The 23,663-nt window shown below is 41.3% G+C and overlaps 1 protein-coding gene across 1 annotated transcript; it reads right to left on the reverse strand.

The window, feature by feature from the left end:
- Positions 1-1,208: 1,208 nt before the first annotated feature.
- On the reverse strand, positions 1,209-23,101 carry CYBB (cytochrome b-245 beta chain). The gene is made up of 13 exons (XM_082498203.1): positions 22,959-23,101; positions 20,025-20,120; positions 18,478-18,588; positions 14,627-14,711; positions 13,206-13,351; positions 12,210-12,400; positions 8,830-8,959; positions 7,584-7,676; positions 5,879-6,132; positions 5,424-5,586; positions 4,437-4,583; positions 3,047-3,171; positions 1,209-2,335 (listed from the first exon to the last, which is right to left on the reverse strand). Exons 1-13 carry the CDS (start codon positions 23,001-23,003, stop codon positions 2,209-2,211), a joined length of 1,713 nt encoding a protein of 570 aa, XP_082354329.1. The 5' UTR covers positions 23,004-23,101; the 3' UTR covers positions 1,209-2,208.
- Positions 23,102-23,663: the final 562 nt, after the last annotated feature.

The raw sequence follows: 23,663 nt of genomic DNA on the forward strand, positions 1-23,663 counted from the left end.
TCGGTGCTCCATTTAACTCATGTATCCTAGATTTTAAAAAAACTTCATGGCTGGTAATGCATGGCTTGTATTTTGGCAATTTGCCATTTGGCATTTTAGCAGGATTTAATACACAAAACCTTTGAAAGAAACTGAGAAGCTCTCACCTGCTTATTCTTTTATATGTTTTAGGAAGACAGTGGTTTAGTAATAAGCACAGGATTCCTTTTTCTGAGTTCAAGGTGACAAACAACCCCTGGTACAAGCATGCAGCAGGTAAGGGAGTGTCATTACAACTGGCTGAGTAAGGAAAGATCGCTGGAGTTTTAAGAACAAACATATCAATGTTTAGAAAATTAATGGGTGAATTAAAATACACCCCTCCAAGACTCTTCACGTGATAAATATACTGTCTCCATTAGATCCTTTGCAATTCCTCTTTGCCCACTTTCCAACAGTATAAAAGCCTAATCACATTTCCATTAAAATTGAAGGCAAATGTTTCAGTGCTCTCTGCACAGGATGAGAGCCTTATTATGTTTCAGTAGCAATATTTTTTGTTCCACAGAAGAAGTTTTTTTAATTCTGCTTATATTTTATTCTGATTAAATAAGTGTGTTTCAAACAGAATTATGTGGATTTAAATACAGCCCTTCTGAGGGAAAGAACTGAAAAATTCCCCAGCAAGAGTTGATCTTTGCCAGCATTTGCCAGAAACTGATACTAATAAATAGGAACTGGTAAGCTGTCCTTCTGAAGTAGCATGGAGTGCTTGGATAACATTTAAAAATGGTGTTAAGGGAGAACACATCCTGTCTGGCAAGTTGAGGTGGTACATGCAACCAGATGGCTACACAAAATTGTCTGAAGGAGACCACCACTTCCTTCTGTGACTGTAAGGACCTGTCAGCAAGGTCTCATGCTGTGTAGGAGCTATCACAGAGCTTCGCTGTGGACTTTAAAAGTCTCTAAGCAGGTGACAGGGCTAAAGAGGACACCTGGTATACTAAAGAGACACGGTATACTAAACTGTGGAACTGTGATTTTTTTAAAGCTTTTTGCACTTGTTTTTTCTTTTCTTTTTTTCCTATGCTACTGGTTTAAATACTTTTTTTTTTTTTTTTTTTTTTTTGCCTCTGCTGCTGGTATTAAAAGGTTTGGTTCCTTTTTTTTTTAAAGAACCCGTTACCTGCAGTGTGCATACAGAAGTACTGTGCTGTGTATGGGTGTCTTGTACACATCAGAAACTTTATTCATAGCTATTCCAGATACTGCCCACATGATATTTGCTTTCTCAAAACTGTCTCACCATCAAAGAGGAACAGCTGAACAATAGGCCCAAAAGCACTGTATGCATTTAAGAATGCTTCCAAAAATACCCATTAAATCCTTTAGCAACAAGTTTTTTCAGCCTTGAATATCAGAAGTGGCAGTATTGAAAACACAAAACCTCTTCTTGTTTGGATCCCTGCACTGTGAATTTGAAGATGTGAAACTGAGAGTGTTCGAAGCAGCCAAGCGATGGCTCACATGCTGGGTACGGGACTTGGTTTGACTCCATCCTCATCATCCCCCCATCCCCAGCTGGGCTGGGGGTGGCGCTCAGAAATCCAGGTGCTTTCTTTCCAGTTCTCTGTTTTCCTAACGAGGAATGGCTGCTTTTCATCTGCCTGCGCTATTTCTTGGACAAGATGTTTTGCCTTGTATTCGTAAGCCTGAAAGATGCTGGTGTGCAAAGGAGAATTCCTCTTGTAAGGAACGAACTTTCCCAGTCACCCTTCCCTAACCCCTCCTTGTTCCAGTTACTGGCTGTAGCCAGGATAAGCTGTCTCTTAATAGCAAGCATTATGCTAGAACACTTTATTGATTAATAGCATTAAGCTTTATCAGTGTGAATTGGCTTCCAAACGCATATGGCTGCTTAGACCCTTCAGCAGTCATTATGAATAACAGGAGGATAAAAGCAGTTAATTGAGGGGAAATCCCCTCACACAGACAAAGAACATAGATTTCTGCTAAATTGCCAGCACGCGGAGGACAGTGCAAACTTCCCTAAGGTAAAACTTGACTCTTTTACTCTACCACAGTGCCAAAATAATTCCCAAGAAGCAAAGGGATTTGCATTAGTGTAGCTGAGATTAGAAGCTGGGCTGTCCTTCCCAGACTCCAAATAGAAAAAGAGATCCAGTCTTTAGACTTTGTATTGAATGCCTCCCACCTCTTTGGGAGTTAGAAATTTTCCTTGTTAAAAATGAAGTGTACTCCTCGTGGGTCAGCTTCTGAATTGCTGATGCTCTGCTTGTTGAGTGTGTCAGCAAGGCCCTCAGGTCCACAGAGAAAAACACCTATTCTGGAGCTGTTAAGAAAAGGAAAATATGGTCACGAACTAGGTGTGAAGCAGCCGAATATTCTTGATGTAAATCAATCTTATGTTCTGTAAGTGTGAGTTTTTTTCTCAGTTACAGGAACTGAAGTAGACTGGATGTCTACCCCTTAAAACTTAAAACCCCTTAAAACTTGCAAAGGATTTACTGCTGCTTCTAAAACAAAAGGTGGGCTAAGTCTCAGCTCAGCATAAGTCAGTGAAGACAGGTTTATTAACCTCAGTGGAATCAAGGAAATAGAGCTTCTAAGAGCTTATGGCACAAATTCTTGAAAGGAACTGTTCTGGTTTTTCCCTTCTAAATTGGGGGGTTCAGCTAAAGGTCATCCATATTCAGGTTTTAGTTTTTCAGGTAGAAAGTATTTTTGGAGGTATTTAGACATCACCTGATATTCCTATCTACTTCAGCTGGAATGATGGAGTGTGTTTTTTTCTAAAACTTCTGCTAGTAATTAAACACGCCATGAAGTACCTCACCAAAAAAGGATGATTTTTTAAAAAAATTGTAGGTTAAAACAATTAGCTCAAGTCTATAGATCATGTCCATGGCTAGAACAAGAATAGAAAATAGCTGGAGATTGTTAGAAAAAAAATGTTCCTCAAACTTTCAAAGGAACAAGATTGTGCTATTATGGCATTTAGATAGAGGAAGTCCATAGACACTATCAATTTGTACAGGTTTACCCAGGATGCTTCCCCGCAATAGTTTTGAACTCGTTTTCCCAGTTAGGTCTTCCATACAGCGTTTTCTGTTTAAGGCCTGTAATCACATCTTTCTCTTCTTCATGATGCACTACGAAATGAGTGGCCTGTGGAAAATGAAACACAAAGGACAGTGTAAAGACAGCATTAGATACGGCAGCATTATGTAATAATGATGATGATGATGATGATGATGATGATGATGATGATGATGATGATGATGATGATGATGATGATGTCAATACACACTGAATTATTTCCAGACTAAGAATGTGAAATTCATGGTGCTTAGCAAGGAAAGATAACATTGGTAAAGTCCTGACTATCAGTGCCTACCTCCTCCTTTTTCCCAGATTGGGCGATCTCAAGAGTTAGAGCTATGAAGTGTTGAATACAGCAATTAATTACATTTCTTTTGCAATAAACTAGTTTAGTCTAAGAACTGTAAAACAAAGCTGTAAATCAAACCAAAACTTTCCCTTCAGGTAGAAATAATACAACTCATTTGCCCTTACTGAAGTCCTGCCTGTTTGATCTCTGGAAGGTTTGATCCCTATGAAGAGGTGTTGTGCCCCCTCCCTGTGTAACTTTCACCCAGACCAGCTAAGCTAAGTAAAGCCAGGAAGAGAAGGTGTTGCTAAGGGCATAAGTTTAGGCCTTGCGGAGTTCTGAAGCACTTTTATATGCCAAAAAAGTTACAGGTAGCTTTCTCCCCAAGCAAGAATTGTGTGACTTTTCTTTCCCTCCTGTTTTTCCACTGCCTGTGTGCTAACTTCCTTGCTCTTACCCCTCCCTGTCCGTCTGGCTGAGCTACAGGACTTTAGGCTTATGGTGAATTTTGCAACGGTGAGGTACAAGTAAAATAAAACATCACTAGAAGAAATAGAGTGAGCACCTTTCCCGACTCAATCACACATTCTCAAGTGGCTCATGGAAGAGCCGCTCTTTTGTAGCCCCACAGCGACCTACATGCATGGGACCAGTTAGAGAACCTATGAGAGTTGTGAAACAAATATGCTGCCATTGCTCAAACCTCGGGCATTAGCTTCTCCGGTTCCAAATGCTATTGACTAATGCTTTAAGCGGTATTAGCTGTCTTAGAGATACTTGCATGGTCAGCTGAGGTTGCTGCTGTGAGGAAAGGCTGCTTCCCAGAGTGGACAGCCAGAGTAAAGCAGAAAGGATGTCAGAGTGCACATTAGCAACTGATCCCATGTAACTTCTGATGGATAATACCTATCTGCATTTAAAACCTCTGAAAGCCAGATGGAGGCCCAGGGTAAAGACCATTTGAACATTTATCAAAACATAACAGACTTGCTGACATCAATCTCAGTGCATATGGAAGTGACATTTTCCACCATGTTGTTACCTGAGATTCATCCCAGCCTGTAAGGTAGATGTTATAGCTGAGAAACTCTGCGTTGTTCCTCTCCTGCATTTGAGCCTCCAGAGACTGCAAGAGGTCGGCAAACCATTCAAAGGCATGAGTGTCCCTGCAAAGCCAGTAAAAATAGATCTGGAAGAGACAAAAGTGAGCTGTCAGGGAACATAGGCCCTTATGGTTTCTGGTTTTACATCTGCTGACAGAATGAGGGTTGTACGGTTCTTGTAGAAATTGCCCTGGCCACTTCAGTAGATGAGTAGGCTGGTATCGAAGCTATTCAGGAGTTTTAATGCTGGGAAGGTTGTGAAGCAGAATGACTGACTTCAAGAACAAGGAAACATTTTTCTATTTCTCTTTCACCAGCAGCTTACTTTTTTTAGTTCATGATGTTTCGTCACTTACATCCTTGTAAAACAGTTTGTCAGGACATAAATTAAAGATTTAGAGGTAGACTGCATCTCCCTGTCTGCTGGCAGGCAAGATAAATTAAAGCAGGTAACAAAATCAGTTCTATTCCCTGAATATGACCATAACTGCAGAATGTGACCCCACACCTCTGCTCAGGGAGTTTCCAGGGGCAGGAGGTGAGAGGAGGATGGTAGCGGTGCTCTTCCCCTGATGTCAGGCTGGTCTCTCTGTGCTTAGGAAGGAATGCAATATTTGCACGGGCTGTATTAGTACCTTGGACTTTGTGTTTCTCATCCGGTTTGAACAGCATCTCCACTGCAAGTGGAAATCCCCAGGGCCACAGTCAGGATTCTCATGTGTGATTTTACTTGTAGGCTACTTTTCCTTTCAGGATGTTTTTGCTTTTGACCCTCCTGTTTCCCTGTCTGCTAGTCTTGTGAGATAGCTGGCTCTTCTCTTAGGACTTTTGCATCTCTGGAGCCAGACCACCTTTGCTGGGCCTGTTTTGATTTGGGCTGTCAGCCCTTGAACAATTACATGGGTTCTAGGAAAGATGACACGCACCTTCTTGAGTTTTAGGTTGGTTGCATCGTGGCAGTATTTGTACCAGACAGACTTGAGTACAGATGCAAAAGGGGTGACCCCTATTCCAGCTCCAACAAGCATAACAGTTTCATAACTGAATACATCCTCACTCGCTGTTCCAAAGGGGCCATCCACAGCTATCCTGAAATTGAAAGTATACTTAATGAATCAGTAGTGAATTTTTATTAGCACCATTTTAAAAAAAGGCAATAAAAAGGCAAGGCATTTGTCTGCTACAATGTACGTTTGGTCTGAATACTAGTCAGCAGAAGAAGAGGTGGAGTTGATAGGAGAAAACTGGAAAGAGCCATCTAAGGCCCACATCTACAATGGACATAGTTAAAGATTGTATCACAGATACCACCAAACTGGTTGAGCAAAATTTAAACTGTCATCGGTGTTGGTTGACTTTACCGTGGAGACTCTATACATACTTGGGCAACTTCCATGCCTCCTGGAATTCTTGCTTATCACATCCGCAGGCATTGAACAAGCCCTCTGTCCAGTCCCCTACAATACGGACGTGAATGCTGAAGTAATCCTCTTCTGGAGCAGAGGTTAATGTAAATGGATGCCATTCCAGTTTAGACACTGCTGGGCATTTGACAAAAATGTACTGCCCGACCTCCATCTTGAAGCCCTTCTTCATCATCTGGAGCTCAATAGTCTTGAAGGGATGAATGACCACCTACAGTAAGAGGGACAAGGGGAAAAAAGGGAAAAGAAAAAGGCTGTCTTCGCTGTTCACTGAATGTGTTTACATCCTTCAGCACTAACATCATCCTCTGCTATAAAAGCAAGGAAAGTGGGTAAAACTTTGTTCCCAGCAGAACTGGGAGTGAGGAATAGTGCCTGACAGCCAGATGAAAGACTGCAGAAGATGCAAAATTTTTGGCTGAAGTGTCTTTTCACACCATGCTTGCAGTCACCCCAAAAGGGACAGATCAGGCTGGCGCATCTTGTAGCACATCACCAGATCTGTGTATGCACATTGTTAATTCCAGATGGACCTTATACAGTGGCACAGAGCACAGTGTTAATGAATTTGACCATATATATAGGGGCAAAACCATAGGGCTATCATACAGATAGGGAATTGGCATAGATAGTACCACTGGAAACTGATATTTTCATATTATATTGTGTAGGACCTATAATACGGGCATTTGCATTCCACCTGTCTTTAGCCAAGAATAAATAGAAGCAATATTCTAGAAGCAAGGCTGGCATTTCCATCACTGATTTTTTTAATCCTAAAGTTGGCTGCCAAGGATATTTTCAATTTTCAGAAGAGATTTGCAAGAGGGAGAATCAAGTGTCTCTGTCTATTAATGTAGGTATTATTAATAGTGCTTAGGATTGTGGAAGAAAATTCCTGCCAGCAGGGAAGTAAGCAGACACCATAGACATATGGTGTAGAAATGGCTCATCGATATTTTGGTAAAATTACCAAAAAGCACACTTGTGTATAGGAGCCTTCCAACATGTCAGTGTCGTGCCAGGGCACAGTAGAGACATCCAATGTCATCCCCCAAACCCTGCTACGACTTGAACAGGGTATGTCCACAAGATGAGGCACAGTGCCATGTGAGGAAATTAGATTGGGAAAGGCCAGGGTAGTTTTTATACGTTGGAGCTTAGTGCCATGCTAGTTTGGCTGTTAGACTTTCAGAACCAGCATTAATATTTCTGAGACACATCATGGAGAATGGAAGCTCAATGTTAGCTTTGGCTGCACAGAGTAGTCACCCCCTAACTCTCCTTTTCAGGTGTCATTTCTTCTGATGAAAAATCTGAATTCCTAAATATCTGGGTAGTTTTGAAAACAAAGGTTTGGTATCTTAAATACTCTTAAGGCTGTGGAATTTCTACATTGAGGAATTTTTCACAAAGAAGATTAATTTCTCTTTTCCTAAGATTCAGTTCTGTGCCTTAGCGAACTTCCTCCTCTTGCTCCCTTCTAGAGACAGGCCACATTTAGATGTTAGGGGCTGGCATTGTTTTTGCGTGATAGCAGCCAGAACATTCCTGAGAGGCCTTTCACTGATAACTTTGTCTGTCGTGTAGGAGCCATTGGCTTTGCTGCACCATTTGGAAAAATTGGTTGTGTTTTGCCTGGTGTTGAGCATCAGTACATACCTTTGTGATAACAACCTTCTGCTGTGACCTCCAAAACCTCACCAACCTCTCGCACAGGTACAAAAACATGGGACCCACTACCCACTTCCACGTCTGTAAGCAGAATAATATGAGAAGTCAGATGATAAAGATGGCAACTTAGATTAAATCGAGTTCTGGAAATACTGTGAGCAGATGTGAAATTCAAGTAATCTAGGTTCTTTATCACCCAGAGCAGGGAACCCTTAAGAGATAGGACACCTTCAAAATTGCTTCTGGTTGGTGAGAGAATTTCTCTGTTGATAGCTGCAGCTAACTTTTTAGTTGCTACTAGAGTTACAGCAAGGTATTTTCCTTGAGTGATTTTGTCTCTGTCTGAAAATGAAGGTAAAACAAAATGAAATGTGGAGTAAAGCGCGGAATGTATTACTGACTCGGGTCTGTATTACTGCAGGAAAAGATGTGGTTTCTGTTAACAGATCAGTCTGAAAAGTGACTGAACAACCAGCCTGCTTAGTCAATAAAAGCTGAAGTTTCAATGTCACATTTCCAGAGGCATTATTTACGCTTATAAGTATCTAAAGGACGGGTGTCGAAAGGATGGGGCCAGACTCTTTTCAGTGGTGCCTGGTGACAGGACAAGGGACAACGGGCACAAGCTGGAACACAGGAAACTCCATTTCAACATGAGGAAAAACTTCCTTACTTTGAGGGTGACAGAGCACTGGCACAGGCTGCCCAGAGAGGTTGTGGAGTCTCCTTCTCTGGAGGTAATCAAAACCTGCCTCCATGTCTTCCTGTCCAACCTGCTCTGGGTGAACCTGCTGTGGCAGGGGGGTTGGACCAGATGATCTCTGAAGGTCCCTTCCAACCCCTACCAGTCTGTGATTCTGTGATTAGTTTTCTGCTAGTGATCATTAGTCCATTCATGCTGTGAAACTATTTATGTGGATTATAGCACTTTCTAGAAATCCCCACAAGCCACAAAATACATTTTGGGTAAACAGTTCTCAGATACCATTTGCTCTTTTGCTTTGCCTGTTAGTTGTGCTCATTTTACGGCACACTGGAAGTGGGTTGTCTGTCTGTAGTCCATTTCTGCTTATAATCCATTGTGTCGAAATCTATTGCATTATGTGAAGAAAACTGCCACTGAAGAGCGCTTGGGGTTACATAGCAGCTTTTCTACAGCAAGTGGATATATTATTTAACAGAGTAAACTGTAAACATTTTATATTGGATTTACACTCAAGACAACTGTTCTTACCATAGGAGGATTCCCTGAAAACTGGGGGATTGGGCAAGCCCCCTTCCTCCCCCAGTGAGTGAAGTTCTTGAAGCAAATCTCTGGATTATGTTCAGCCAGGCTCTCAGCTGTCTGCCCTCGTACAATACGCCTGGAAAAAAAAATCATTAAGGCAATGAAATGAAAATGAAGGTATCTGTCCCTTAGTGTTATTCTATTTATACACTATTCTGTTTATGTGGAGTTGTGGACTTCTGCAGTGCTACAGTTTTGATACAGCTTTACTGCTGTAATAAACACACAAAATTGCTGTTAAGATGATAAAATGCTGAAGAAAGTTGGTAGAGGAAAATAGTGACAACAAGACCAGTTGAGAAACTGAGAGATATGTCCATTACCATTTCCAGAAAGTGGTCACAATGGCAAAGCTTCATTCTTTTCAGAGTTATCCTATTTTTTTCTTCAATAAAAACAAAACCTGGAGCGGGCAAGGTACTAAATTTTCTAGTGACCAGTCCAGAAGTTATTTGTGTTGTTTATCGTAGAAATTTGGAGAACTCTTCCCAGCATACGTTCTTCCTTTGACCTTTCCTCTCCCTTTAAAGCTGTGGAGTAGCTCTTCAGTCGGTGTGAATCAACACAGATGCCTCTGACACAAAGCAGCTATGCCGGCTATACCACCTTGTGTCGGTTGATGGTCTGGCCTCCATATTCTTGCTTGGTTGGGGTATTTTGTTGTTGTTGTTTGTTCTATTATAGAGAAGCCTGGCTGCTCCAGTTCAGCCATCTTTCCAGTGGCAGAGCTAGTGCTGAAAGGCAGTTTCAGTTCTGAGGGGGAAAAATAAATTCGGATCTTGTGCACTACTTCCTGCCTCTGACTGGGGTTCTGCCAACCTCGGGGGTGTGTGAGAGTCTCAAAAATGATGATAATTAGTAGGATGAGGGTCATGGTAGAGAAATTCAGGTTAAGACCTGCTGATTTTCCCTAGAAACGGTCTGATTCTGATCAGGATGTTTGGTTTTATGTCAATATGATTCTGTTGGTATCTTCTTCCCATGACTTCTCGTCCCACTTTTCTAGCTCAGTTCCCATGAACTAGACTGTGTGTCTGATGTTTCAAAAAAACATGGTGTCTAAGTCGTATGTATGCCTGGCTTTAAGTGACAGATTTATCAGAGGATTATTAGAAAGCCTGTGCACAGTCTTGAAAGTTAAAAGATTGCACTACTCATAAATATTACTAATTAACCTCTTCCTCATTAAAGGTTTGATTAACACCCTGCCTGAAAAATAAAGGGAAGGAATGACACCGTCCCAGGAGCATCACGAGTTGCAGTTTGCAGGAACATCGCCAGTTGCAGTTTACTTCCCCAGCTGAGCCGCCCTCTGGGATGGAGTTACGGGAACAGGAGAAGCCCATTTCCTGCCACTCCTCACCCCATTGCTCAAGGGAAAGTGGGCCTGAGGGTTTTTGCCTTGCACTATGCGCCATTCAAGGTTTGGCAATGCCAGTACCCTGTACAAGAGAAAGAAAAGGCCTATTTTCCCTTATTCCTCAGTGCAGATGCTCTTCCAGTACTGTAATGAAGCTTTCAGTAGTATAGCCTTCTAATTACGTCTTTTTCAGCTGAAAGTTTTACTTTAGCTTCCAAGGCAGGGTGATGTGAATCTCTGTGCTCTCTCCTCTTTACACCTACTACGATGGGAAGTTTGGGACATATGTCTGTGACAGATAGCTCATGCACAAAAAAATGTCGGTGCTACAAAAGTGCTGTAACAGCTTGTAACGGACAAGAATCTGCCCCTTTGATTCTATTAATTATCTTTGGATCAGTTTTCTTTATATACATATATATATGTATGTATATATACATCTGTATGACACACAGCAGTCTCCTGCGATAAACTGACATGTATGTCTCTCTAACACGTTACTATGAGACTGTCAGATCATACTTATTCCATAACATCCATCTTTGTACACCAAAGATGCCTTCCTTGAGTGTGAAAAGCCCATCTGATATTTTTTTTTAGTGTATTAGTATTTTCTCTAAACTCAAAATGTCATTCTTGCCTTTAAGGCCAAATAAATGAGGCCACCGAGTTGACAGCCAGAAAGCATCCTTCCCTTTACAGATAATAATATTCCTGTGTTTATCTCCTTCCAAAGGATAGCTGAACTTCTCTGACAACCATGTTCCATCCCACTGCTGCCCAAACTCTTGTCTTCTTAGTACAGTGCAATTGAAATGGTGGAAGTATACTGAACAACCAAGTAAATAAAAAGTCAACTTGTATGGAATATATTCTCCCCAGTGACCTCTAGAAAGGGCGATGCTTGCTTGCTTTCTGATAGCATTGTGTAGTAACTACTGGAAAGTTTGGACATTTTGTCAGTAACTATATAATATTTGCTGCAGCAAACATGACCACTTGATCTTTTCCTTTAACAGCTTTTGCTCAAACCTTCTTGTTTTGAAAGATGGATGGACAAATATGCTGGTGACGATTCTCATCTGCCTTCTATTTTTGTTCTTCCTGTTGTACTCTCATTTCTGTCTTTTTTCTGGCACTACTGGAGTGAGAGGAAGTGTTTTTGAATAGTCATTTTTGCTGGACATTTTTAAAGCACACTTTCTAGTGCACCTAGAATTTCCTTTAAAGCAGACAATATAGTATAATTATGAACTATGAAATGTGGCTTGGATACTTTAGTGTTTTTTTTTTCTTTATGCGTCAGTTCTGTGGTTTTATAAAATGGAACTAATGCTCATTTTTCTAAGGGCTAAATTGTGATTGCATAGTGCTAAACTTGTTTCACGAGGCTTTTCAGCTATTTCAGAAGAAGGTATGGAATCAACCAACAGTGCAAGATGTTTGATGTTTGGAACTTACAAAAACTTACAGTTGCCTATATTTGAGATGCAACAGCTAAACATCTGTTCTGAAATGCTGCTGATATTAAAAGTTTATCAAAGTCTGAAAGATGGATCTGCGTTACTGCAGTTTGCATTTACACAACAAAATCCTAGACTCGATATCATTTTTACACTGAGGTCTCCTTACGTGCATTTGTGTGATGCAATTCCTTTTAGGAGAGAAAGATAAAGTAACGATTAGAAACAGGAACCTTGGAAAAGAGCTTTCCAATTAAAATATCAGAAGAAGTTGAGTATTAGTGAGCTGAAGTATGCCAGAGTCTCATAAAGCCTCGTGCATGTGAATAGCTTGTTGCGTGTATCAGCGAGAGCTTCCTGGCTCTCAGAGCCTGTATTGCCTCATCATTACCATCAAAAATAACTGCTGCTTAGTGACTTAGTCACTGGACTTATGTGTATAGAGGGCTTTACGTGAAGATACAGGAGTTATCACGTATTGTGTGATAAGTGCAAATACTCACCCAGCACCATGGATGACAAGGCCAATAAAGAAGATGACAAAGAGATGGTGGGTGTACCAAAATACTTCAAAATACGACCTTCGGATGGTTTTGGTGGATGATGTGATGATTAGTATGAGGGCCAGCGTGATGATAACACCGGTGAGACCAGCCAAGTACGTGAAAGCCACATAAAGGCCCCCCACAGGATTCTGAAAAATAATTGCACGCATTGGTCTAAGGGGTTGCATCAAAGCAGAGCCAGCGGAACCATCAGTCTGTCTCATGCGCCAAATCCTTTGCCTTGTTGTAAGTCTTTAAGTCATCGTCTGTGAATTTGTATGCCAACAGTGCCGAAATCCCACTCCATTTTTGTTGCACTGCAGATTTACCTTTACTAAAGTAAGTGGAAATAGAGAGAAGGGGTTTTCCACTGATTCACACACTAAACATTGTTTCTTACTCTGCCACTGCTCAGCAGTAGAGCTTGGGGAAGGTGAACACATTTGCACAGCTCCGGTGTTAAGAGCTGGAATCCTACATCCATATTGAGGGAGCTAAAGGAAAGCGCTCTTTTTCAGTGCTGTTGTGCAGCTGTGGGTCTCGGAATTCAAACAGAGATTAGATGCTCAGTACTTCTGAGGAATGGGGAAGTTCCTTATTTTGTGTTTTGGTTTTTTTGTTTTTTTTTTAACCCGAGCTTAAGCAGCCTTGATTTCTGTGTACCTTTCTGTGTGCCATGTCTACCTTAGTCAGAAGACTGCTTTACAGGCTATTTTTTTTTTACATGATGTTTTAAAACTACTTTGAAGTCCTCAGGTGAAAAAGTTCAAAGGCCTACCAAAATTCAGCAACAATATTACTGACAAATATAGAAGACTAAATTATACAAAGTTTTGCTGCAAGATGGCCCAAACCCAGATTGTGGACACCAGAAATAGGCACTCTGCTCAAATAATCTTATAAGATCATCTAAAAAAATGTAATAATGACTCTTCACAGCCTGATGCCACTTACCTCAATAGTTTTCCTGTAAAAGTTGATATAGGTTTGATCTGGTTCATCACCAAGCTTAGAAAGCACAGCTGCAAGAGTTTGTTTCTCTTCAACACGAGCTTGCACGCTCCACTCTACGTTGAATAAGTGTGCGATGGTGTGAATTGCTAGGAGTGATGGGAAAGAAATATTCAGGGTTAAGCACAAGACAAGTACTCAGTGGTTTTGAGTAACATTTGAAAGTTTGCAACATTTGTCAACTACAGTTTAAGACCTTTGCCTCTCTCACGCTCTTCATCACAATTTCAGATCACTGACATGTTTTACTGTTAAAGCTTTACCACCTGAAGTTTACATCTTCTTGGGTGGGGGAAGGAAAGAAGTAAAGGGAAGTTTCCATCACGTCTTTGTTCAGCAAAGGCTTTCGATAATTCAGGTGGTAGTACCCTAGTACCCGGGAAACTGAAGCATGGAATGGCTTAAATTATACGTCAGGATCATCCAGGATTTCTGTAGAAGAGCCAAGAAGTGAATCTGGGTCTCTTTTATGTCACATTTGCTAGTGCTGCTTTGTGCTGCTGTATTGCTAATAATCACTAATGATGTTCTTCGTGAGCTGAACGTGTCCATAAACCTAGTACACCTGAGGTGGTTCATGCGACTTCCACTACACGTTATTGCCAGGGTAAGCCATACAACGCTTTCCAAAATTTTCACCCTTTGTATCACCAGATACTTATTCACCTTCAAAACAGGGCCTGAGGGGTACAGATCTAACACCCCTAAACACCTGCATCTCTGCTGCAGACCTCCTCTGTGGCCTTCTGTTAACTGCATCGCTCTGCTCCTTTTCTGTGAAGTGGCAGTGAGATTTCAGCCACAGCTCCGAAAGGGAACCTGCTCAGCTCAAGTAATCTACCGACACGAAGACCGGTCTAGGATATATGATTCGTAAGTGATCTCAACTTGCATTGAGAAGTGACGAATTTGATGAAAAATAAAAGAAAAGATAGAGGTGCCTTAGTTTAGGAAATGAGAGATAAAATATGAAAATATTTCCGTGACCTGTCCCAGCTTTTTATACCCCTTTCTTTCATCATTTCTATTACTTGTTTCAGACATTCCAGCTATGGAATAAGTCTAAACAAGAATTAAAGCCAGGGTATCTGGTTCTCAGGGCATTGCTAAACACCCTTTATTAACCAGTGTCATAAATGGTGCCGATGGTTCAAGGGAAAAGTATTTATTCTTTCTTATTTATCTGTTGCTCTCTGCCAGTTGCAGAATGATATTTGGAAACTGATGTAAGCCTTAGCACATGCTGACTCCTTTACGTTAATGAAATCATGTCTCTGCCCATATCCTTAAGAACTTGAATCACACCTGGCTGCTGAGTAAAATGCACGAGAAAGCAATAAACAAAGAAACATTTGAGCACCAACCAGTATGAAGGGCGATCATCCATGCCACCATTTTGTGAAAGGTGAGGTTCCTGTCCAGCTGTCGTCTGACACGGGTCGAGCAGCACTTTGGGTTTGAAGAAAAAAAAAGTATGTGAAGGCTATTTGCGAAATCTATGCATACTGATTTAAATGCAGGGACAAAAACAGAGGCCCTGAGCACAACAATGGGTGGCATTGCTAGTAAAAATCTAGAATTCCTAAATATTTCAAAACTATTTCCCCCCATACTTCAGAATATGGGAATAACAGATTATGTTTTAACATGTCCCACTGAAACAAAGTGTTTGATACCGCGAAAAAACTTAACATCCAATATGACAGAAGTATATATCTTATCTGTGTTAAATTATGAGGTTATGAGCAGAAGAGGGGATCACAGTCTGCCATGGCAGGGTGACTGCTTTGGTAGAGTCTCAAGTTGCCACCTAGCATCAGGATCCTGTTGTGGTTCACACTGTAGAAATGGACTGTAAATTTGGGTATAACTCTCGAGGAGTTCCCAACCCAAACGTGCTGCTAGTCACTTATGGTTGGTAATAGGAAGTGATTCCTTCCCCAAAATACTTGGGTGTGCTTGCCGGGCATTCACTTACAACTTGTTGCTGGAGTTACCCAAAGAGAAACAGAAAGAAAAAAATCTCTGCTGATACAAACTGAAGAAGTTGGTTCCTTAGAAAAACAGAACGATATTTTCATTAAGAAGGATGACAGGTTCCTAACAGACCCCATCTAAATTGTGCTGTAGTCAGTGGGAGTTTTTCTATAACTTTAAGTGCCTGTAAAGCTAGCATTTGTTGTCTCCACCCAGCAAAAAGCATGATTATCCTGTATTGTATCTTTATATTGCTTTTGCTGACTGGCGAAGGGAAGAAAACGCTACACAAACTAAGACAAACAATTCCTCACAAGAACCATATAGATCTTTCACACAACAAATTAAGAGAGACCAAAATGTTGTCCCAAGTGTTTGCCGGACATTATCTTTGTAGATGGCAGTGGTGTAGCTATATCTTCCCAGCTAATAGAGTGGAGCTGATCAAACCAACCATCCAGGAGTGAAACAGAAGAAGGGATGATGAAACACCAGAACATTTTAATTTCTCATTTGTTCTTTACTTAGTGGAGATATACCAGCCGTGGCCTTACTGTTTCATACCACTCCATTTCTAAATATCCCATGTGTATTAACTGTACAAATAAATAGATGAGCAGGGAACAGTTCTCTCCTTCGGTTATTCTCCAGCTGTGACATCGATTAAAGGGCAAACTCTAACACTCTGGAGCTATTGCAATGACTTCAGCAGACAGGAGAAATTTGGCCTTCTTTGTATCATCTATCTTGAGACACAATTAAAAAGGCTGTAGAATAAACTGTAGCATAGTGAGGAAGTGCCGTCTCTGCTTGACTGCCTTGCAAAAACCACTTGATCTTTCTGTTTAAGGGGCAGGAGGCCAAGCAATGGTAGAATGCTGTAGCTAGGTTCAGTCGTCAGGCTTGTTAACAACAGTGAAGAATATAGCAATAAAGGGCATGCAAAGACAACACAGCCCTTCTTTCCGTTAATAACAAATAACACTGTAGCGTATGATTTCTGGGTAAAGGGCAAGGGTTTCCAGCACATTCCCATTGAACAGTGGGTTTTAACAATTCTCTCCTCTCCTTAACCCCAACGACATTGCTGTTGGAAAGGTCACTACCCTTCCAATAACTTATTTGACATTTAAAAAATCCTGATTTTTCTTGAGAGATCCTCACAGGTGTTACTTGCAGAGCATAGCTAATTAGAGACAACAGCAGAACAAGCATAAGCATAAGTACGCCTGCACTGGGGCCACCACAGTCCTGACACTACCGCTGGCACACTGGCCTCTGCGTCTTTTGCTGAAGATATAGAATTACCTCCTTCCTGAGCTATAGCTTTAGTGCAAAAAGCAACTGAAGTTAAACACCAACCATCTAACATCTATTTGATGCCCCTCCGTCCCCTCCTTGCTCGTTCTCAGAGCCTTTTCCTTCCTCACACAGCCCAGCGCTGTCTGGAGCAGGCAGCAGAAATGGAGCTGTAGGTCTCTGCGGGGTTCTCACTTGCAAACCAGGTGTAGCCCCAGTAACTACCACAGTGCCCAAGGCAGAAGGACTTAGGCTGTAGGTTGGATACTGAGATAAGAGGACAGCTTCATTGGGGTCCTGGTTAGTTGTTGGGAGATGAACAATTCAGACAAGCAGCATGAAGTCCCGGCCGGAGTACAACCCTTAATCCTTGGAATCAGTTTTTAGCCTTCCAGTAACGTCTCCAAAAGTGTCTTCAGCTCCTTCATGGCTTTGACCTCAGAATACCTCTGCCCCACCTGCTTTCAGCTTGACCCCTGTGGGACCTATTTCAGACCTCATGAAGGCCTTGTATGACCAAGAGCTCATTGATATTTGCCAGTTGCATTCATCCAGTAGCAACATTAATTCTTACAAAATTTATGTACGTTATTGACTTCTGCAGCCTGGCGAGTTGGCTCTGAATTTTGGCAGATACTAATTAACCTTTCTCAGGGCAGGGGAAGAACAACTTGAACCCTACAGTTTTACTTACTATTTTTTTCCCTCTTACATACATGGGGGGTATCCCTGACTGCTTTTGTAGCATCCCAAAATCTGAAGGGGTACAGCACAAGACTGAAGGCCTGGTCTGTGTAGTTCCAACTTTATATTTCTAAGGCTTATGCCTTAAACAAGCAATTTAGGAGCTTAATGTGGCAGACACATCTCATTTGCGTGTGACAATCAGCCACACTAATTGTCAGAATATTAGTACCGGATGGATTTACAGGCTGGGTTGGCTCTGATTATTTTCTTATTACTTTGTATCCTGCTCTCTTTCCCCATGAAGGACTCTTGAAACACTGCATGTATTTTATTGCTTCCTCTTTCGCTCTGCTCTTTCAGCCCCCACAGGCCATCTCATTTGCCTGAAAGAATTTATACTAGATTTACAGATGACAACTTCTGTGGACTGGTGTTGTTGACTATGTGTATATTAAGGAGGCTAGAAAGAAAGGAGGAATCATTATATATTTGGAAGGACAGTTCATGAGCTTGAGGAGAATATTGCTTTTTCACTGTACCACGGCACGCATTGCCTGCATTATTTCTGCTGTAACAGCCAGAGATCTAGATTTCAGCAGTGTGATGCAGTCAGTGCTATCACAGGAAGCCTCTCCAGCTGTCACCTAGAATCAGTTGTCCTTTTCTAAGTGGTGGTTCCTCGGGGCTGTATGTAACATTTGCATTTGGGAGCTAGAAACGGTCAAAAGGCCTGCGGAATATTTCACCCTGAGATAGAAATGCAACTCGGACAAGAAAGAATGCAGTTTATGAACCAGCTGAAAAAAGCCCCATTCTGAAAGCCTGTGAAAGACTAGGTTTTCTTTAAGAACTGAACATGCAAAGACAGAAGACATGGGCTAACATCTCCTGCTATAAATGGGTGCTGTCTCAGTGACAAGCAAGGCAAAAGTGTGTAAGCACCACCTATGGCCGCTGCCAGACAGAAGAGGGACTTTGCATCCAGGGCAGCACCATGCCCAGGAGGCAAGAAAAAAGGGGAAGACTCAAAGGAGGGTAATTCATGGCAAAACCGCTCAACAGAGCTCTAGATACACCATTGGCATATAGACCTCAGTCTTGCTCATAGCAAAACTCCAGGCTTATCTACTTAAAAGAGGACATCCCCAAAGTACCGTGTATTTGGGGAACTTGGACAAAGTTGCTGGGTGTATTTGCAAGGCTGCTTGGGTTATTATCTTTCAGAAATTTTGAAATTCTTTCTTCATCTTACCGCACTTGATCCTCTGAGGAAGGAGAGCAAGTTTCGACATACTGGCAGCAGAATCAGCATGCAGTTGAAATTCAGGCAAGCTGCAGGGGCTCTTGCCAGAGCCAAAGCACGCTGTAATTTGAGAGACGCCATTATTAAACGAATTACCTATGACATTACCCATGACATTACCCAGGACACCGATAGGCCCAGATTTCATTTGTGTATTATATCACAGCTTCTCATGAGTGTGAAATCTAGAGTGAATTAACAATGTTCGCATTTTATAGTCATGCTCTGGCCAAGTCAGAGGCACGTATCCAGACAGAACACGTTCCTCCAGATAGCCACCTTCTATTTCCAGTTTTGATATAATATGGTTGTAGGAAAAGCTCCCCGTCGTGTCTGACAATCAATGGCCAAGCACAGATGCAAGTCTAAGCCATTAGCAGAGTTTTCTCTCCCAAGGCTATAAAGAAAGTCTCACTGCTGTGGTTTCAGTTGGCTGGGGGGTGATGGTAGACAGAAGAACAGCTTATGAGGGAAGTGGTTTTATGATCTCTGTTGTCAGTAAAGGCAATTTAGGGAAATTTGTTGCCTCATCTTTTAGGAATATGTTCCCTTAACGTTGTTCTTCACCTCCTGAGTGATTTCAGGTTTTGACAAAGAATGGAGGGAATAATGACCGTATTAATCCAAACACACTGAGGAGAAGGAAAAGATAATGTTTGCTCTCCTTGCATTGTTTGGAACCCTTTCAGGTTTCAAATCACAGTAACTGACTTAGGGTTACACTGAGATCTAATTATCCAAGCACAGGTCTCTCTGACTTCAAAAGCAAGTGCACCGTGATTGCAAAGGACAGAATTTGATCCATAGATCTGAAGCTCTATGCAGAATGGGATTTCATGCTTTGTTGGATTAAACTATGGCTTTGCAAACCTTTTACAAAGTGCTGTGTTCTGTAGTTTGAAACTTAGACTGATTTTTCTGTCGTGATCAGGCTTTTAAATTTTGTGAACAAATGAATTTTCTCTGTCCATCGGTCATGTCCTGTGGTAGCTTTGGAAGCAAGTTTGTGGTAGGACACATAATGCTGCATTAACTAGTTGAGTTGTATTGGATGGCCCAGGATCACTTCACGACTTGACTACTATTCACATGCTTGATAAATATACGAATGATGATTGCTTTTCAGAGCTAATAGCTTTGTAAACTATTCATGCTATGAAAAATAATTGCATGGGGAAATGATTGCACAATAGTTCAATGGCAATATTTTATTCATCTTTTGCTTAATAAAGAAGCCACAATGGACATTCACTTTAATTACCAGGAGCATATTAATTACCTGAAAACATCTTTAGAATGGCATCTCTCTATTTTTCTTACAAGCTTTCTTTTCAGAAGCACTGGCCATTTGTCTGCATTCAGTTATCTCTTTGCATGTGACTTCTAACCCTGACATGAGCCGGCTGCTCCAGCCACTTGATCCTGTGTCAAATAAAACTAGGGAAAAACTGCCGTGTGCTCAGTCTATGCCAAGGTAACACATATTTTGTACTTACGCCAAGGAGTACTCTGGTGTAGAAGAATTTTGGTGGGACATCATATACAAGATAGTACCACCAAAAGAGGAAGACATTTAAACCCAGCCACACAAGCTGAAAGAGAAACGAACAGGAAACTTTACAGTTTGTTGTTAGAGATCATACATCTGAATTTACACAGTTCAGATCATGGTCAATTACCTCATTGCGCTCCTATTTGCACAGAGAGACATACTGCAGGGTATGAAGGGTTCAGCAAGGGCAATCGAAATTTTTCCGGTGGAAATGGGCTGTAATGTGTGCACACAGGAGTACAGGAGTGACAGTAAACCAAAATACAGCAGTGGGTAGCTGAAACTTTTGCATCGCTCAAAGGGTTTAGGCATACAGATGTGGCACTTAGGGACATGGTTTAGTGGTGGACTTGGCAGTGTTAGGTTTATGGTTGGACTCCATGATCTGAAAGGCCTTTTCCAACCTAAATGATTCTGTGATTCTATGATTGTATAAGGAGCATCATATTACAGGCGTTTAGCTAAGTCTGTGAGTCTAGTTGAATCTCCAAACACCATTAAAGGTTAAGGCCTCTTCCAGATGGCGGTTCTTCAGACATATTAACCTATGTAAGAGGAAGACTTCGGAGCCATGCTAAGGGACAAAGAAGCTGGACATCTGAATATAGATGGCCTAAATTACACCTAAGGCCTAATCTTTTCAATTGAGTAGGCGGCTCTGAAGGTCTGAAATCAGTCAGCAGGAAATATTCAAAACAGGCCCTTTGGTAGTGTTTAGACTACCCAAAACTGGGCTTCTTCGTAGCTATACTGCAGTATTCTCTCACGCTTGCACATCCTACTGTGCAGGTTTCTTTAGGGAAAGAGAAGTTATTAGCCCTTCTCAAAGCTGTCTAAGGCAGGTACAAGCCTGTCTGGCCACAGAGATCATAGTGAATCTGGCCATTTGCCCTCCTGGAGCTGGTTGGCTGATTTCACATCCCATAGTGAAACCAATTTGTATCAGTGCACTCTCAGTCTAAGTAGATTTAGCAGGTGGTGCATGAAAACAGAGGAAAGCCTGAAAACTGGGTGAAAACCCAGTCTCTGGTTATGAGTTAAGGATGCCAGAATCCGTGACATTACAGTCCCTCACCTCTCCTAACCCGTATGTTTTGCTAGTTCTTTGGCTCAGCTGGAACTGTAAAAAACTTACCCTTGTGGCATAAATACAATAGAAGGAAGAGATTTCTGTTAGGGTAAGGCAGCATATGGGAAATCCCCAAAACCTCATTAAAAAATGAAGCTTATCTCAGAATTAAGTGCTTATGATACATATTTAAAGTGAGAGTGTGCCACTCCTGTGTACGGTAGCCTGACAGCATGCCCAGGAGACCAAGAAGTTTGGCATGATTCTTGATGGTGTCTCACAGTTCTTCTTGGTGTTGACCCATATGGAACATGAACCCTTTGAAAAAAACTGTGACACCCTCTGGCAACTTGGATTGAGTTGCAGAGTTAGCAGCCATCCCTGCTCTTTAGCCAGGGCCAGTGAAGGCAGTGAAGGCTGGGGTCAAGGCTGCCAAGTTTCTATTTTGTTGGTGTAAATCAATAGAAATTGTCGCTGTCCTGTTTCTATCAAGCACTGGCTAACCCTGTACCTAGTCAGCGGGCAGTAAAGCTGTAGAGGACAATGCAGAACATTTTTGGTAAGGCTTCCAGTGAACTGAACTGTCCTTTTAGCTGGTTTCTTTATCAGTGACTTCTTTAGTTTCCTTCCCTATTAGCTGACCTTGTTATAGCTTTGAGACTCAAAAAATAAATTCCTTATTTGAACAAAATAGGGGCCTCTTGCTGGTCTCTTACTTAATTCTTTCAATATTTCAGTACTGGTGGAAAAAATATGCCAGAATTCACCTCTTGGCAGTTTCAACTTCCTCAATTCACTGAAGGTGACAGCATACGCAGTTACTCCTTTTCAAAGCACTAAAGTGCCAGGGTTATGTTCTTGAACTAGAGCTACACATCTACAATGTAAAGGTAGTATGTAACTACTGATTGTTCACAGCAGCAGGAATACCTTTCTGAATAAAGATATTCACATTTCAGTCACCGCAAATACAGAAGTTCTGTCTCTGCTTTTTCTTCCTCTCAGTACCTACATAATACTAAGTACACTTGGCAACAATCCCTTAACTGGTATTACATTTTGGTGTTGTACATGTTTTTATTTATATAGTTGTACAAAATTGTATACCTATAGGTCTTGTGTCACACTGTGAAATGCAAAAAAAAGAAGAAATCACTGAAATACTAACTTCTGCCTAAGTTTTCTCCAAGAAGGACTGCCCTGCCTTAGTCTTTAGCACTTTTAAATGTGACTGGGATTTTCAGTACTTTTCAGTCTTGCTCAGAATGAATTTAACCCACTTTCCCAGCTATTCTGTGCAAGTTGTCTACAAACTCAGTTCAAGTACTAGTTGGCTTAATGAAGGAGTCATGAATCTCTGCTCTAAATTCTGGAATCTGACTCTAATACAAATTTTATGCCAACAAGACACTCTGCTTTCAGTTACACCCACTTTTTTTTTTTTTATCAAAGTGCAAGCAAGACTTGTAATTGCTTTCTCTGTTGAAGCACACATGGTTAAGTGAGACACAATGTTATTTGTTTTCTTTAAGTCAATGTTGCATCAAAAGAACCCAGAGACGTAAATATTTCTAACAAAGCAAATGAAAGTTAACATACAATCATTTCTCAGTTGACAATGAAACCTACAGCAATCCAGATAACAGGCAGAGCTCCTTAAAAATTATTCTCTTGAAACATTTCACTGCACTTGCTGCCCTAGTTCCTGAATAACCCGATGCATCCTCCACTGGCACGGTGAGATCTGCTTAGTACAACTTTCTGTAGAACTTTTTACTAGACAGAAATCACAATAAAAATTGTACTTACAACGACGAAGATGGACAGTCCTTCATTCTCCACCCAGTTACCCATGATTGCCTGAGACGAGCGTGCACAACGGCCCCGTTCTTTCTGGGACAGCGTCTATGTCTTCTCTCATAAGGAAGTGAGAGCAGAAGCTTGCAGCAACCTATTTCCTTTCTCATTCATTTAGGAAATAAGTAAACCATTGAATCATGTCCATAATTCTATTTCAAACATGCTTCTACCATCTTTACATATAACTTTTCATAATTCAAATCTATATAAACCGTTGAAATGGACTATTTTTTCCTTGTCATACAGAGGATAAAATAAATAACATAACTGGTCAGGTTTTCAGCTAAAAAAATGTATTGCCTCTTTATATAACATCCAATGCTGAAATGTAATACAGAATGCACAGAAGAGTTGTCTCTTCCCAGCCTTGACTTTTTTTTATCACCTCAGGTCTGAGTTGCCGTTCCTGCTGATCCTCTGATAAATAATCACTAGAATTTTTTCTCCTCTAGTAATTCAATGTCCACAGAAGCTTCCAAATGTAATCTAACACTCCTCTTGTCTGGTACATGCAAGCCTTGCTACTTATTCTCTGCTTGGGCCAAAACTGGGGACACGTGTCACTAGATAGGCTACTCTTCATATTTTGCACTCTCGTAGAGTCCCCAGCCCCAGGAACCATCTCACTGTATAAGAAAAAAATTAAAGTAAGCC

The sequence above is a fragment of the Vanellus vanellus genome (genome assembly GCF_965231255.1).
Source record: "Vanellus vanellus genome assembly, chromosome: 1".
Classification (NCBI taxonomy): domain Eukaryota; kingdom Metazoa; phylum Chordata; class Aves; order Charadriiformes; family Charadriidae; genus Vanellus; species Vanellus vanellus.